An 18,400-nucleotide genomic window follows, 5' to 3' on the forward strand; every position below is an offset into this window, starting at 1 on the left:
TTGTCTTCAATTCTCACCTCTTCAAAACCTTGCTGCTCTTCCATAACTTCCATCTTTGTGGCACCTGACATGTCCAAGGTGTCCTCCGTAGCAAAGGTCTGAGTGGCTGGCAGCATCTTGTCTTAGAAATCTGTGCCCTTATCTGTAAGGCACAACAGCAGCTCCTGCAGCTCCTTCTTCTTTTCCCTCTTCTCCTGGAATAGCAAGTTAATACACTCATCTTTGTCCTGATCGAGCTTGTCCAGGATTTCCATCTGTTCTTTATAGAAAATGATAGACTCTTCAATGGCAGTACTGTGTTCTGAGAGCTGGTTGCTTCCATGTTGGAAGTGATCCTCTTAACTAGAGCAGTCCACCTTGTTGGGCAGATCATGGATGAAGCAGATTTTCAGCTTCTTCTTGGACATCTGTGTGTCCTGTTTCCTATTCCCAGAAATGCCTGCTCTTGGGGAAGAGGGCCTGGAGCTCCAGCTTTGGCACTGGACTGTCAGGTTCACCAGGCATCAGCAGTGGGCCTGCTGCTCCTGAAGCTCTGGCTGAACTTCATCTTCTTTGATTCAGCAAATGATAGCAACTTCAAGGTAAAATTCCCACATGGTTTGTGAGTTGTCTACATCCTCTGGGATAGTCACATCAGGGGAGTTGCCTCCTTACCCATCTCCTCTTCTTTGCTCACTTCACCTTCTCTAGGGAAAGCCAGGAAGCTCAGCTGGGCCACCAGCTGCTTATCCCGATGTCTTGTTTCTTTCAGGCATTTCAGTGTGTACTGTAACTTTTGAGGTACCATTTGGTTCTCCAACTTGGTCTGTACTGCTTCAGCTGCTCAGCAACTGGGTCTGCTACAGCAGATGCTGCTGTATCTCTGAGGTCAGCTGCTGATTGGAGGCCGTGTGCTGTTCACAGGTGGCTCTCAGCTCCTGCAGCTGGTACAGGTACTGGTCATGCAGCTTCTGCAGATTCTAAGCCCCTTGGTGGTTTAACTCAACCACTTCTTTCCATTCTTCTAACTTCTCCTCTTGCTGGTCCAGCTTCCGCAGATATTTCTTCACCTGCTGCTCTGAGTGCAGGATACTGGCAAGCTCCTCCTTCTCACTACTCAGCCTGTGGAAGGCATCCTGCAGCAGGGCCAGCTGATCTGTCAGCTCTTGGTTGTGCACAAGTGTGCATCTCATGGTCTCATGTTCCCTTTCCATTATCTCAAGGATATTGTGTCGATCCTCAGCATGTTGATCCCATTCCTCGGCCTTCTCCAGCATCCACAGCTGCTCCTGCTGCTCCAGGTTCTGGAGACTGAGGCTCTGGTTTTCCTCTATCTGGATGTGAAGTTGTTCTTTCAGGTTCTTGAGCTCCTTCTACAACTGGAAGGTCTAGGCCTGCAGCTGTTGCTCTGCCTGTGATGGCCCTGCAGGGAGCTGCTGGAGAGGCAGCTCTGCCAGCTGCTTTCTCAGTTCCACCAAGTTGGCCTCACCCTTTGCTTTCTCTTCTCTCTCAATTGGCTCATCTGCTCCAAGAGCTGCTGGACCTTCTTCTTCCACATGGAACTCTCCAACCTCAGGTCCTCTGCAAAATTGTCTTTCTCCAACTTTAATTCTGTCACCAACTCTTTCATGTTGCCTAGTTGTCTTTTCAACCCTGCCCACTCCTCTTATGCTTGTTGTAACTCATGAATTTTGGTCTTCTTGTCAGCCTTCTGTATCAGGAGCACTTCTAGCCTCTCCTGCAGCTCTTCCTCCAGTTTCTCTTCCTCCAGGTCCTCATGGCTCCTGACCTTTTTCTGGTACTGCAGCTTCACATTATTCATCTTTAATGAGCTCTAGGTTGCTCTTTTCAGTCTCATTCTTCATGAGACTGTAGAGACTACATACAATGTTATCTTTGGCTCTGTGCTGCGTTGCCATGAAGCCTGCAGGCAGCTGGCAAGATCTCCATACTCTCTTTCACTAGCCGTCTTTTTCTGGAGCTCCAGCTCTCTTTCTAGTGCTTTTTGCACACAGGCCACCTTCTCATTAGCTTTCCTCTGTTGATCCTGCAGGTCTTTCTTTTTTTTTCCTGATTCAGTTGTTTAATCTCACTGCAGAGCTACTGGCTTCATGTTCTGCTGGAGTCTAGGGCAAGCACCAGGTGTTAGAAGCACCTTTCTAGATCCTCAGTGTTTTGGGGACGTGTGACACTCTTGACACTGGCAGCTCTGGCTGTACTCAAAGGCAGGGGAGGTTCAGGGTCTTCATGATCTTTGGTCATACCTTCATTTGAATTACAGTCCCCAGAAGTGTGTCTTTGCATTACCTCCCTTTTTTGTTTTCTTCTTTTTCTTGGATACTCCAGGTTCATCAGGACCATTCCTCTGCTGGTATTCTTTCAGTAGGTTCTTTCCTGACGCTAATTTTTTTTTGTCTTGTTTGCTCAGACATCCCAGCGCTGGGACTGCAAAGGTGTGGGGGCCACATTCCCAGGCTCTCTAAAATCACCTCTACTCTTGCAATCACCAACAACTATGTCTACTTCCTACTGTATCTCTTCAAAGCCACCTCATTTCTCTTATCACTCAGTACCTCTACCTTCTTCAACTGCTGGTAGTGGTATATAAGCCAAAACAGGAAATACCATTGCTACCAGGTAGCATGGAATGTGGGTGTGGCCCCAATTCTTATATTCCATTGGTCTGAGAGAAATATGAAACATGGGGGGGCGTGGCCAGAAATTTGTGCTAGGCAGAATGGGTGGAATTACGATGAGAGCTGCTCCTGCAGTCCCTCCCCTAGTATAACCTGGTCCAGTTTGGTTGGGGGAAGGGTGGGACCTGCTCTTGCTGGATGGCTGGACAGTTTTATAAGTCACCTTTCCTAGCTTCCATCACACAACTGTAGCCACCAGAGTTTCCACTAGGGCTCCAACTGGTCTTCAGGAAGTGGCACCAAGAACACAGCTATCTTCCTACATCCAATATCTTTAAGTCTTCACTTGAGGCAGAATCAGCTCTATTAATCTGACCACATTGCTGACACTTATATTCTGATCCAGGAACTACTAAGGTTCATAATGGCCTTGATATAACCTGCTCTTCCAGTTGTTCTCAGACTGGAGGGTTCAAGAGTATCTTGGGTCCAGGGGCATCATGGGTTCAGGGTTCATGTCTATGAATATTGGCCATGCTGCCCACAGCACACCCTAGGCCATGCACAGCAAGTATTTCCTACATTAAAGGGAATTTGAGGCAGTAGAAATCTGACTTCTTTATACATTTCAAGGAAATCTTACCACAGTACATGTTCCACACATTTTGGCTGGTGATCTCAGAGGATTCAGAAATAAAACCATGGGAGGAATAGAATCTGTTAGCTGAGCAGTCAACCAACAACTACATCCAAATGATGTCCAGTATATCTAGAATCCAGGTTCTGGGACAGCACTCTACTACTCCACAGCCCTTAGACATCTACTTCAGCACTGGAGTGATTGGTTGATTGAAGTGATTGATGAGTCTCAGACTGGGGATGTGACAGTAAGACCCAGGAGTTATTTTGTTTTTGTTTTTGTTTGTTAGTCATGGGGCTTAAACTCTGGGCCTGGGTGCTGTCTCTCAGCTCTTTAGCTCAAAACGAGCACTCTACCACTTGAGCCATAACACCACTTCCAGTTTTCTGGTGGTTAATTGGAGATAAGAGTCTCATGGACTTTCCTGGCTAGGCTGGCTTTGAACCGTGAACTTCGGATCTCAGCCTCCTGAGTAGCTAGGATTACAGGCATGAGCCGCCAACACCTAGTCCCAGGAGTTATTTTTGCTGCATCACTATTTACTAGCTACACTCACCACCTTTCTGTGATCCCTTGTGTGGCACACATGACTCTGTCCTGTATTAATTGACTCATTTAATCTTCATTACCAAACTATGAGGCAGGCTTTGCTTTACTTCCTGTTGATTTTCTCATGTTTAAAGCTTTGTTGTAAGGTTTTATTAATTATAAATTTATTTACAGAGCCTCTTTCCTTTCTTGAGAAAAAATTTAATACACCGAACTTAGTTAGCTAATATTGCATAACAAACCAATCACCCCCTGAATTTAGTGGCCTTAAACAACAAGCATTTATTATGCCATGGCCCTGGCAACCATTGACCATGTTTTAGCTGCGAACCTCTCTCCTGATCCCTTTACTCTTTCCTAGTAATCCCTCTACTACTTTTAGGTTGCTTTTTAAAAAAGTTATTATTCTAGCTTCCACATGTAAGAAACATGATACCTGACCTTCTATGTATGACTGATTTCATTTAATTTATGTGATTTCAAATTGCTGGTTGGGATCCACTCAATTGGTTTTTTACTATTGGAGTTGCCAACATTGGAGTCTGCATCCATTCTTTGTAAAACAGTCTTCTCGGGTCTATACCTAGCCATTGTGGTATATACAGATTATGGCAGTTTAAACTTTACCAAAAATTGAAAGATTGCTCTTCAAACTAGTTATACCAATTTACCTTCTCCCCATACCCAGCAAGATACAAGAGTTCCTTTTACCCCTATAAATTTTCATACTCATGGTTTCAGATTCTTCCTTTCTTGCCATTGTCATTAGGTCTCAAGGTTTGAATGAAAGAAGAAGTTAATAAATGTATTATTTCTTTTATGTAGGCAGCAAAAGTACAATTGGAAAATTCTTTCCTATGTGTCTTCATGGATGTTATACCATGACTGAATTCCATTATTGGAAAATACAATAAATTAGAGAAAGAAGCTATTACAAGGGCTTCGCCCAAACAAGTCACAGAAGCCTCCAGAACAGAACCAGACTTATCTGCCAGACTCTCACAGTCTCTTCAAGGAGTACGTTAATCCTTTTATGACGTTTGTCAAGCCTTCTCTTCTCACAACTCCCTGATGTTCAGCCACCATTTATTTTCTTACCACAGATAACATTAAGAGTACATAAAAATTCTGCTACATCCACCCTTATCTGTAAACTTCGCTATATCTGCTCCATTCTCTCCTTCCCCTATGGTTTGGGTGTGTTCTTTGGAATTCACACATTGGAAACCTACTCCCAAAGACATACATTAGTGATATTTGGAGGTGCAGCCTTTGGGAAATGATTAGGAATAGATGAGTCCATAATATGGTACCTCCTTGATTGCATGAGTGGTTTGGTAAAAAGATAGATAGATGTTTGCTCTCCCTGATCAAGGGAAACTCTGGGATGCCAAAGGAATCTGCATAGAGTTCTTACTAGTAGTAAAGCTCTAATCAGATCAAATTTCTCAACCTTGGGCCTTCAAAACAATGAGCTAAAAAAAAAATTTTATTTTTGGCCGGGCGCCGGTGGCTCACTCCTGTAATCCTAGCTACTCAGGAGGCTGAGATCTGAGGATTGCTGTTCAAAGCCAGCCCGGGCAGGAAAGTCCGTGATATTCTTATCTCCAATAAACCACTAGAAGACCGGAAGTGGCGCTGTGGCTCAAGCGGTAGAGCACTCGCCTTGAGATGAAGAGCACAGGGACAGCACCCAAGCCCAGAGTTCAAGCCCCACGATCGACAAAAAATAAATAATAAATAAATAAATAATATATATATTATAATGGACTCGGATACCCTTTTTTATTCTTTTTTAATCATCTTTTTTTTTTTTTTTTTTTTTTTTACAAAGAGTGATTCTCCTACCCCAGAACTGAAGTACATCCCCTCCTACCCACTGAGGGCTCATGCTCCTTAAATGATCCATCTTTTTTTTTTTTTTTTTTTTTTTTGCCTCTATCATTAACTGTCCCTCTCTCCTCTCTACCTCATCCTTTGCTTCACATGAACATATTCAGTCTTTGCTTCCTGCATAAGTTCTTCCTTTGGATCCTTGGTCCTCTCTGACTTAAATTTACTCACTCTCAAGCCCAAACATCACTTTCTCAAAAGGCATTTTTGTTTTGGTTTGTTTTTATGAAGCACCAGGGCTTCAGCTCAGCACCTGGCACTGTCCCTTTGCCTTTTCTACTCAGGGCTGATTCTCTACCACTTGAGCCACAGCTTTACTTCGGGCTTTTACATGATTGAGATAAGTCTCACGTGTGAGCTGCTTTGAACCACAATCCTCAAATCTAAGCCTCCTGAATAACTGATCACAGATGTGAGCCAATAGTTCCTGGCTTTGAAAAGCATTTTCCATTACCCAGATCACCCATCCTTTTCCTTCACAGCATTGATTTTAGTGAAAATGTATATAACTGTTTGCAGGCCTGCCTTTCCTTCGATTTAGTCAGCTTCAATGGCCCAGAGACCTTGTCTCCACCAGTGCCTTCGACAGAACTAAATACATGTCTACTGAGCCAACAAGTGATTTCTAACCAAGAGCCTCACTCTTTTATTTATAGTCTTATACCAGATGATGGTTCTACCAAAAAAGCCTGTACCCTTCCCCACTTGAAAAGCACTGGGGGCTCCTCAGCCTGCAGTTCAGCATAAAAAACAAACAAACTCAGGCCTCCTCTCCACCAATACCAATAACTACAGTTTTCTGAGGAAGCTGCTTCTATATTAAAGATCCTGCAGATTGCCTGACTTTGCCTAACTGGAAAACTGATTGTGAAGAGATGGAATGTTGTAGGTCACCAATCAAAACTGCCTTGAAGCGCTTAATAGCCTTTGGACCTTTAATAGCCAATTACCTTGAGTTTTGTATCTGACCTAATGTTCCATGACTAATAATTTTCTCAGAATATATCACTAAACTTAGCAACTTAGCAGACCTCTAGTGTCTACCAACCCTAAAGCTATGAATTCTATAACATCTTAACCCAGATTTTATGGAAGAATTTTCTTCACTTTGCTACAGATTGTCTCCCTGATGCTCCCACCAGTGTGATGGGTAAATGTCTTGATTTATGACTTTTGTTTATTTTATGACTATAAAAAATGGTGTAACTTCAGGATTATCTTGAATCTGTTCTCAGGCTATCACTAACATTTGACTCAGAACACAATATGTTATTTCCTTTGTTTGTTTGATGCTTGTGGTTTATGCCTGTAATACTATGTCTGTAACCTTAGCTACTCAGGAGACTGAGATCTGAGGATTGCAGTTCAAAGCCAGCCTAGGCAGGCAAATCTGAGATATTTACCTCTAATTAACTAGCAAAAAGCAGGAACTAGAGGTGTGGCTTAAGTGATAGAGTGCTAGCTACTTATAACAGAAAAAGCTAAGCAAGAGAGCAGGGCTCTGAGTTTAAGCCCCAGTACTGGCACTAAAATAAAATATATTGGAAGGTCCATCCTGGAAGGTGGAGCGGACTCCTTCCTCCTCTTGGTTAAGTCTCTGCCCAGTACCTGCGTCACCTAGGTAACTGGCACACTTGGAGGCAGTCACTCCGCTCCCCCTCCCTGAGGTCACATCAGCATCTGGAGTGGGCCATACCTTCTCCCGCCCCTGGCCTTGATAAGTCATGGCCTGGCTATGGTTGGACCTTTTTTATCTCTGCTGCGTGGTTTTCCAACTTGACCAGAGGTAGCCTGCAGCTCGAAAATAGACCTTTCCCTTGTCTGAATGCCATGTGCTGCTCTCTCTTTCCTCCGCTGCCAATTTAATTTACCTAACATACATGGTGCCATGACTCGGAATGAAGTGACCTGGGTTGGCCAAACCTTTGAATAGGCAACAATGTCAGTGTCAGCAGTCTCTGATGTTATGGGATAGGCCTCAACCCATCCTGAAAAAGTATCTACCCTAGTTAGAAGGTATTTCAGCTGCTTACAAATAGCAGTTTCTTTTTTTTTTTTCTTTTTTTAATCCCTGACACTATCTCTTTCTAGTAGAGGAAGCTGAAGAGGAAAAAGTTGGAGTTAATAATCTTACTAACAGCCCTGGCTCAGTAATAGAACATATACTAGGTCCTGCATTCCATCCCCTCTACCTACTCCTCCCCACCACCCAAAAAAAATGATGAAAGAGTTTAGGATCTATAGATAACAAAGGATACATATTCATTTACAGATTTCATTCATTTGTTACTGTAATCATTTTTCCTGTTTTTGTCTTTTGTGAAAAAGCGTGTACCTATTTTTTCAAAAGGAAGGGAATCTAGTATTTTAGTGTACACTTATTATATGCCCGGTATTGAGCTAAATGCTTTATTTATCCCATCTTAATTTTTTTCCTAAAACCAGTATCATATCCCCTTCCAAAACTAAAATTACTAAGGCCAAAGCATCCTATGCACAGGGCAAATGAATGTTGTCATGATTTCCGTATTAGGAGAAAGCACAAAAAGGCTTGTACGATATATGCATTTTTATTAGGTAAAATTAGGCTGTGGGTCGTTTCTGGCATATGTACCACTTGGAATGCGCCAGTGTTCCACATGAATTTGCATCTCCATTTCTCTCTTCTTTCTCACTGTTGTTCTCCTCTTTGCAGTTTCCCCCTTTCACTGAACTGATTACTTTTTGCCTCTTCATTTTTCTCCTTGCCTACTATCTCTTAAACACATCAACATTCACTCTTGGCTTTCAGGCTGTAAAGGTTACTGACCCCTTGTCCAAGTTGAAGTGAAAGCAAACAGAAAGAAAGGCTTCTTTTTACAATCCTGGGCTAGGTTATAAATGGTGTTGCAGATATGTGACCCAGAGATAAAGCCACATACATTACACAGGCTTTCAGCTTCTTAAATACAAAGGAAAGCTGCTCATCAAGGTCTTTGTGAGCTTCTAGATCATTAAGATAACACTAAGGATCTTATGTTTGCACTTTGAATAAATAACTTGTAATCAAACGGCTTAGTGTTTTATCTGCTAGTGAGAAATTACATAGAGAATTTTCCCTGAGGGTTAGAACATGAGTAAGAACCCCTTTAAATGACAAGGATTTATTTTAACAAAATTTAAAAGCAGAATCTTAAGAAAAATTTGAGAAGATGAAACCAGTGGTCAATTAAAACCATCATAATAGGTGCCCCCAATTTGATGTTTACTAATTTCTCTGATTTCAGGCACATAAAAAGAAATCCAGAGATAAATAATTGCTTGGGTTCTAGTTGAAGAAAAGAATAGTCTCCTATTTTCAAGACTTCTCAAGTGCTTTCTGAATACTAGACATTTAAACAAACCAAATCTTGGAGACCAAGCAGATGCTATAAATCATCTAAATTACTCCCTGTTTTCCCTCCCCTTCAAACAAACAGGCATTAAGAGAAAATTAGTGTTGAAGAACAGAGCTTTTGGGTAGGTGGTTTATAGCTTGTGGGTTGATGATCTGACAAGATTTTATCAGAGAACTTTGCTGACTGGCAAAAAGCAATGAGTTGCTAAATGCAGAGAGACCCATTATGAATAAATAAGGACAAATGTATTATTGTTTCTGGGGCTAAGAACCATATTTGAAAGCTATTAGCCCTTTCACTTTTCTTAGGGACAAAAGATTCTATTTCAGTAGGAAGTTTCTGTCACTTGAACAAAAACATTTATATTACTGCCCAGGCATCATCTTCCTCTTTAACAGACTCCCAATACCCTGAATTCATCACATACCTTGTTGGTTCATTAAGTCTTGCTGTCATTTTCAACACATATATTATTCAAATGAAACATACAAAGCTATAATGTCTAATCTCTGCTTAATGAATTTTAAGGCTGTATTTAGAAGATGAGAAATTTTGAATAATTCAATCAACTCAGGAAATGAATCATTGGCCTATTGCTGTCATTGGAGAGAAAGAGAGAGAGAAAGAGAGAGAGAGAGAGAGAGAGAGAGAGAGAGAGAGAGAGAGAGAGAGAGAGAGAGAGAGAGAGAGACTCCTCTGGGGATTAAATCTCAAAAAATAAAGAAGAGCTCTTCACCATAATTTTAGGAATAAAATATAGTCATGGTAGTTCTAAGGAAGTTTTGCAAATTGGTGCTCCAAAAAGGAAGCTCCACTAGAGCTTTTTGGGCTAACTGCATGTAACTGGCTCATTGAATGAGATGGACTCCATCAGGGACAAAAGAAAGCAACTTTACTCTTTTCTGTCTTTCAGTGCAAAGCATTTTCCTCCACTTGTAACTAAAATTTTTCAGGCAGAATAGCAGCTTTTCTGGTCTTGGTTAGATATCAAAAAGTTACATTCTCATTTGATTCAAAGCTTCTCTCCAAGTCTCTCTTCTTCCTTTCATCCTGGGAACTGAATCAAGATTGCAAGCCTAAATATGGTAAACGCCAGGGAGGGGTATGTGTGTGTGTGTGTGTGTGTGTGTGTGTGAGTGTGTGTGTGTGTGTGTGTGTGTGTGTGTGTGTGTGTGTGTTTGTAATTGGGGCCTAAAAGAGGCTGTTCTTTCTTCCCAGCTCCACCACCTTCTATAGTTTTAGTAGCTATTTAGAGCTCTTCTATGTTCTAATCAGTGGAGGAGGCAGATCAGAGATGAAGTGCAGTGTTCTGCAGCTGGTGTCATAGATGTTTGGACTTTCCATTTCTAATGACTTCTTACCTCTAGTTTCCTTTAGTAGAAAAATGTTCTCACACTGACCACTGCTGTCTCTGATCACTTTTCACACCACTGTTTCATTTCAACTTTAGATGGTCTACCACTGCCTTAAGAAAGACTATTTTGGAAAAGCCAACTCAGGCAGGAAAGTCTGTGAGACTCTTATTTCCAATAAACTACCTGAAAGCAGGAAATAGAGCTGTGTTTCCAAGTGGTAGAGCACTAGCCTTGAGCACAAAAGCTCAAAGACAGTTTCCAGGCCCTGAGTTCAAACTACCTGACTAACAAAAAAAAAGAAAAAAGAGGTAGAAGATTTTGGGTTGAGAATGTAGCTCAATGGTACAGTGTTTGTCTAAGGCCCTGGTGTAAGGCTCTGGGTTTGATACTCAGCTCTGGGGCGGAAGTGGGGAATGACCAAGTCCCTGCTAAGATGACAAAAATGCATATGCATGTTTATGTTACCTATAGATTTAAAAAATAAAACTGTGTTAGCCAGTTGAAAGCTAACGAAACCAGACCAACACCCCATACATACAGTTGTCTCTTGGTTCCAAGACCTCTTGATACCAATCCATACAAAATAGTGTAATATTTGCATATAACCTATGCACATCCTTCTGTATGCTTCAAATTACATAGTTAATGAAAGGAAGATGCTATATACATTGTTGTTATGCTGTATTATTTAGGGAATAATGGCAATAAAAGGCAATTTGGTTATGTTTAGCACAGATGAAGATTTTTAAAAATACTTTTAGAGGGCTGGGAAGGTGGCTCAGTGGTAGAGCGCTTGCCTTGCATGCATGAGGCCCTGGGTTCAATTCCTCAGCACCACATAAGCAAAAAGAAAAAAGCCAGAAGTGGCGCTGTGGCTGAAGTGGTAGAGTGCTAGCCTTGAGGTGAAGAGCTGAGGAACAGCGCCCAGGCCCAGAGTTCAGCCCCCACGACCGGACTCAAAAAAAAAAAAACAACCAACTTTTAGAATCTGCAGACATGAAGGGCCAATTCTGTGTGTATGTGAAGAAATGGGTGAAGAAGGAGGGAGAGGGAGGGAGAGAGGAGAGAGAGAAGAGAGGAAGAAAGAGGAGGAGGAGGAGGAGGAGGAGGAGGAGGAGGAGGAGGAGGAGGAGGAGGAGGAGGAGGAGGAGGAGGAGGAGGAGGAGGAGGAGGAGGAGGTGAGAAGAAGGAGGAAGAGGAGAAGGAAGAAGGGGGAAGAGGGGGAGGAAGAGGACTAGGAGGGATGAGGAGGCAGGATTAGAAGAAGAATTAGAATTAGAAAGTAATTCACATATACAGTTATGGAGGCCAGAAAGTCCTAAGATTTATAGTCAGCAAGCTAAAGAAACTTCATAACAGAAAAAATAAACCCCCAAACCCCTGATGTTCCAGCTCAAAGACAGGAGACATTCCACCTTATTCACAGAAGGCTCAGTTGTTTGTTCTTCTTTGAGCACACTGAAGATAAACTGGACTGTGAGAAAGGCACTGACTAAGCTCTATGAGATAGTTCAAACTAGAATAAATAAAAACAAACTGTATCCAAGATAGAGTATGCTTTCTTACAGAAACCTCCTCATTCTGCATGAGTTCTTAGGGAAACAATTTAGCATGGAATCCTTTTGGTTTCCAATCTTTACCATCATGGTAAACCCAGAGCTATACATTCATCACAGGCAGACAATCACAGACACAGAGCTAGTATATGCACAAAGATAATACATATATAGTAGTATCTCAGAGAAAGCAAAGGGAAAAAACTACCAAGTTGATGCCGTTTTTTAGTGCAAGGCTTGTGAGGTATAATGGCTTATTTTCTGAAACATTAACAAAAAGATGTTTGGGATTTAAAATAGAAGTATAGATTCTATTGTCCCAACAGAGGTATAACCATATCTAACATGGGTGTGTTTGACCTGCTTATCCTTTGTATAACTATGTTTTATAAACCATGCTCTTACTGTAATACTTTATATTATATTGAGTTCTCAGTATGTTCTGAGATATAAATGAAAACCAGCTTTTAATTCTAAACCAAAAAGAAATGTAATTTAAAATGTATTTCTTTCCAAATTTCCAAGTTAGCTTAGAGAATATTAGCTTTTTTATTTTTATGCATTCTTAATATATTCCATACCTGAGTGTATTATGCATATGGGCTACTTAAAGAAAAACAATAGCTAGGTGTCCAGGGCTCACGCCTGTAATCCTAGCTACTCAGGAGGCTGAGATCTGAGGATCGTTGTTCAAAGACAGCCCGGGCAAAAAACTGTGAGACTCTTATCTCCAATAAACCACTCAGAAAACCGGAGGTGGCGCTGTGGCTCAAGTGGTAGAGCACTCGCCTTGAGCAGAAGAGCTGAGGGACAGCGCCCAGGCCCACAGTTCAAGCCCCATGACCGACAAAAAAAGAAAAGAAAAAAAAAGAAAAACAATAAATAAATTTTAAATAGCAGTGTTCTAACATGCATCTTAAGAGAAGCAATGTTTTCAATCCTTTATAAGTTCCTTTCATGTATATTCCTGACAAGGTCCTACTCCCTTCCATTCCAGGTAACAAATACACTGAAACTTTCTTTCTGTGTATATATGTTAATACTGGGACTTGAACTCAGGGCCTCACATTCTTCTTTGGCTTTTCACTCAAGGTTGGAACTCTACCACTTGAGCCACTCCTCCAGTTCTGGCTTTTTGCGTTGTTTGAAGCTGAGAGTCTCAAGAATTTTGTCTGCCCGCTGGCTTCAAATCTGGATCATCAGATCTCAGCCTCCTGAATAGACAGAATTGAAGATGTCACCTACCAACTCCCAGCTGAAACTTTTTTTTTTTGGGGGGGTGGTCCGGTCGTGGGGCCTGAACTCTGGACCTAGGCACTGTCCCTCAGCTCTTCAGCTCAAGGCTAGTGCTCTACCACTTGAGCCACAACACCACTTCCAGCTTGTTGGGTTTTTTTTTTGCTTATGTGGTGCTGAGGAATCAAACCCATGGCCTCATGCATGCAAGGCAAGCGCTCTACCACTGAGCCACCTTCCCAGCCCCTAGCTGAAACTTTCTTAATCATTTCTTATTTCTATCAATTGTATCATTATATATGTATGTCCCTAAGGAACATGTTACCTAAATTAGCCTGGATTTTGCAATTTATGTACATGGAATATGTGATTTGCTTTTTTCTTTGAAATGTTTCTGATATTCTTTAATTGTGATCACACTGAGGTAACGCATTTGGTTTTGCTACTCTGTAGTATTCTATTGTACAACTAGAACACAATTTAGTTATATAATGCTGATGGATATTTGGGCTGTTTCCAGGTTTTTTTGTATCTTTATGAACAATGATGTTGTAAACATTTTTATTCATGTTTCTTGGCACACATGTGCAAGTTTTTCCAGAATATAAACCCAGAAGTAAAAGGTTTTATAATTCATCAAAATAGATTAATTTCAGTTAGAAGGAATGAGTATAAGATATATATTATTCATTATAGTAATTATCCTTAGTAGTATTATATATTTGAAAATTGCTAAGAGAATAGGGTTATTTTTTCTTTTTCTTTTTTATTTCTTTAGTTTTGTTGTTAGACAGGTTCTTGCATTATAGTGCAGGCTATGGAACTCAAACTAGCCTCAAACTATAATTCTCCTGCCTCCATCTCCCGAATGGGATTATAGGAGTACAACACCAAGCATGGCCCATGAGAGTAGATTTTAAGTATCCTCAACATACATATATTGATAATATATGAGTTAATGCAAGGCTTATAAAGCTTGACTTAGTTATCTACAATATATACATGTCAGAACATTATGTTGAACTACATATAAATCTACTATTTTAATTTATTGATTATAAATGTTATAATGTATGGGGGAATCATTTTTTAAGCAATGCCAAACTACAGTATTCTCAGAACATGCACAATATGATGATTACCTTGCTGAATATTTATAGTTTTGGAAGATCTCATGCTGTGCTACTACTGTCACTCCAAAATATTACTTAATATCATCAATAACACAGGAAGACATTCAAGAAACTTCACACCGTTTCTGAATTTCATTATGCAAGGCAAAAGCTAGAAGGATACAAAGTTTACTGAAGATGGTACATGTTTAACAAATGATGTAATAGGAAAAAGAACTGACAAACCAACTTCTAGCAGAAGGGATATGTGTTAAACAGGAAAAAGAAACTCAACCTCTAAGATAATTCCATTTGTATGTTGGATTTTTGTTTGTTTGTTTGTTTTGTTTTTGTCAATTGTGGGGCTTAAACTCCAGAACTGGGCTCTGTTCTCTTTCACTCAAGGCTAGTGCTCACACTTTGAGCCATAGCGCCAATTCCAGTTTTCTGGTGGTGAACTGGAGATTAGAATGTCATGGACTGTCCTGCCCAGGTTGGCTTCAAACTGCAATTTGCAGATATCAGCCTCCTGAGTAGCTAGGATTACAGATGCCCCTGGTGCCTACCCGTGTGTGTGTGTGTGTGTGTGTGTGTGTGTGTGTGTGTGTGTGTGTGTGTGTGTGTGTGTGTGTGTTATTTTTGTTTTTGTTTTAAGTAATGCTCAGTTGAATCCAGAGCCTCCATGCTCTATTACTGAGCTCCATTCCCCAATCCCTGATTCTATTTATGGATGTCTATGTGATACTGTGTAAATCAAGCTATCTCATTGGGTTTTTACATCCCAAGAATTGGGGTAGATTCAATGACCTCTGGGTCACTTCTTTAACATGGTTTCAGTGACTTCAGAATACTTTAGGAAATGATAGTTTTGTGTGCCCCCTAGTGGTATCCTCTGGCATGGCAACTAAGAGAAGCAGCTTTTAAAATGGTGGTGATTGCCTCTAATTTTTTTTCCCCCTGCACCATTCATTTTAGGTATTACAATTAAATGATGTGGAAATATCCTAGAAAAGCATTATGAGTTAAAGACTCAATTCAGTATATTCAGAAATCAGCTACAAGTACACTATAAAATACATTACAGATGTTCCTTTAGGTAGGACTTATATCCTACCCAACTCCTTATAGCTTGAAAATGCATTATTTTCTTGTCATCATTTTTCTTTTCTTCCTTTCTTTTTAAACTGATACATAAAATCATAGATGTTATCATATCAGTGGAGTACCATGTTATGTATTGATACCTGTATACATTGTGTAATGTTTAAATCAACTTAAACATTTTTATCTCAAATATTTATTATTTCTTGTAGTGCTGTGCATCAAACCCAGGGCCTTTAATTATAGTTTTGCTATACTGTGCTTTGTAAAGGATTGCTTGTTTCCCCCTTGGGATTCCAAGGGCTAACGAAGATGAAGTTTGCTACTGCTGCCCAGAACACAGATGGCATCATATTCTACAAATCCCTAGCCCAGAAAAAGATCAAAATTCAAAATCTGAGGCTTTTACATAAGTGTATATTACTTTCTCACCATCCGAAAGCTAAAAAACCCTAAGTCAAATATAATGAGTTGGGAACTGTCTGTACATGTCATTTTTGAAATAAAGTATCAAATTGCAACAAGAAAAATAAAGCCGCTGCTTACAGAAACCAAAATTACAATTCTTCTTCAGAGAGCAGAATATAAGTAAAATCAAGATTCTTAGTTTTGAACTGAAACATAACAGCAATATAATCAAGTTCTGAGTCCTAAATGTGTTAGCTCTTTCACCATTTTAAAATAAGTTTAATTAATACAAAATAGTCTGATAGAATCTTACTCCTTTTTTATTGTCTTCCTCTTATTGTGGTTACCTTCTCAATCATTTAGCTACTTGAGAAATCTTTTTCTATGTTTTTATCTGCTTGCCTGATTCCCATCTAGCTGGGCCCTGGTGGCTCAAGCCTGTAATCCCCACTATTCAGGAGGCTATCTGAGGATCATAGTTCAAAACCAGCATAAGCAGGAAAGTCCATGGAATCTCCAATAAATTAGCCAAAAAAGGCAAAAGAGGCACTGTGGCTCAAGTGATAGAGCACTAACCTTGAGCAAAAGAAGCTCAAGGACAACATCCAGGCCCAGAGTTCAAGCCTCAAGCCCATGTGAGGGAGGAAAAGAGTGGGATTCAAGTCAGAAAAGAAGCTCAGTGTTCACACTTGCCCTGGGAAGTTCAGTTCCCAGTTCTCAGTGAACTGAGAGACTTTGGGCAAGCCAGTAGCTCTCTGAAACATTTTTTTCCCCTATAGAATATGTGGTTTTGAAATGGTAGGCCTTACAAAGTATGGTTGTATGGAAATGTATCTATTCTGTTTAGAGACTATGGTTATTGTCAAATGTAAATGATTGTGTTTTCTATCTGTATTTTTTTAAATCTCTACAAATCTTGCAGGTCTTGCCTTTTAAGTTTCAGTATATTCAGAAACTGGCTACAAGTATACTATAAAATGCATTACAGATGTTCCTTGAGTTAGGATTTATAGGAGTTCACTCCTAAAATCTTCTTTCTAATTAGCTCTTATAATATACTCCATTGATTATGCTGTCCTTCCTCACTCCTGGACTCATGCAATCACTGGGCTCCAATCAAGCCACTTTGCCACCAGGGTGGTAGAGTTTCTCACGTGCAAAAGTAATCATGTTTTCCCAGTTTGATGTTCTGTGTGGCTCCTAATCATCCACAAGAGAAAGTTTTCAATTCCTTTACCATCTCCTCTACCTACATCTCCATCTGCTAGCTTGTACTTCACAGATTCCTAATTCCAAGATTGTTTTGGTCCCAATCTGCACGCTTTGGTAAGCTTATTCCTCTAGCCTAAAATGTCCTCCTTCTGAGTACCTCCACTACAATTCTTTCACAGCATCTTTTCATTGATTGCCGGCAAAATTCTGCTTACACTTTACAGGACTGCTCAAAATGTCCCCTTTCACACGACTCCTTCCCACTTTGTTCATGTTTTGTGTTTGTTTGTAGGGCATTTTCTTTTATTTATTTATTTATTTTTATTGTGAACATACTATACAGAGGGGTTACAATTACATGGGCAAGATAATGAGTACATTTCCTATCAAGCATTGTAGCCTCCTTCTTTGTTTACCCTTCACATCCCTTCCCAGCCTCCCTGGCCACCCCCCTCAATCCTCCCCCACCCCACCCAAGTTGTAAAGTTCATTTTCGACATGACAACTTGTACTTCTCATTGCTGCAACGGGTCCACCTGTATCCTTATTTAAACGACTTGTTTTTCCCCTTCCCCTCCACAAATTATACCGACATCAAATACAGTGAAAGCCGGGGTTATACTGTGGGAAAGGGACATACAAAGCAACAAAGAAATAATCTTATTAATGTGTTAGAAACAAATGCATGAAAGAAAAAAAACATTTAAATACATATCTTAGGGTTCATTTTCCTAACATCACCTTATCTGACCTTTTCTGCTTGACTCATACATATACTAGATATTGCAAATAAGGGAAACCATGGGACCTATGTTTCTTTGGGCTTGGCTTACTTCACTTAATATAATTTTTTCCAAGTCTTTCCATTTTCTAACATGGGGCAATGTCATTCTTTCTGATGGAGGTATAGAATTCCATTGTGTATATATACCACATTTTCTTGATCCATTCATCTACTGAGGGGCATCTGGGTTGGTTCCATATCTTAGCTATGGTAAATAATGCTACAATAAACATAGTTGTGCTGGTAGCTTTAGTGTGGTCTTGTTTGTAAACATTTGGGTAAATGTGTAGGGCATTTTCTTCATTATACTTTTATATGCTAGATTCCTGAAGACAGTGGACCATGTCTTCATGCTCCAGTCACTAGGACAATCCCTGTTCTAGTAAACACTTGACAACCTCTCTCTCTCTCTCTCTCTCTCTCTCTCTCTCTCTCTCTCTCTCTCTCTCTCTCTCTCTCTCTCTCTCTCTCTCTCTCTCTCTCTCTCTCTCTCTCCAGTCGTGGGGCCTGAACTCTGGGCCTGGGTGCTGTCCCTCAGCTCTTCAGCTGTCGACTAGCACTC

The 18,400-nt window shown here is 40.5% G+C and overlaps 1 protein-coding gene across 1 annotated transcript; it reads right to left on the reverse strand.

Annotated features, from left to right (window-relative positions):
- Positions 1–959: 959 nt before the first annotated feature.
- LOC138832801 (golgin subfamily A member 2-like) lies at positions 960–1,609 on the reverse strand. Its single transcript, XM_070030932.1, has 2 exons — positions 1,469–1,609; positions 960–1,313 (listed from the first exon to the last, which is right to left on the reverse strand). The coding sequence occupies exons 1-2, from the start codon at positions 1,607–1,609 to the stop codon at positions 960–962; spliced, it is 495 nt and encodes a 164-aa protein (XP_069887033.1).
- Positions 1,610–18,400: the final 16,791 nt, after the last annotated feature.

This window comes from Dipodomys merriami, unplaced genomic scaffold, assembly GCF_024711535.1.
Source record: "Dipodomys merriami isolate MVZ:Mamm:240054 unplaced genomic scaffold, mDipMer1.0.p SCAF_20, whole genome shotgun sequence".
In the NCBI taxonomy this organism is placed as follows: Eukaryota; Metazoa; Chordata; class Mammalia; order Rodentia; family Heteromyidae; genus Dipodomys; species Dipodomys merriami.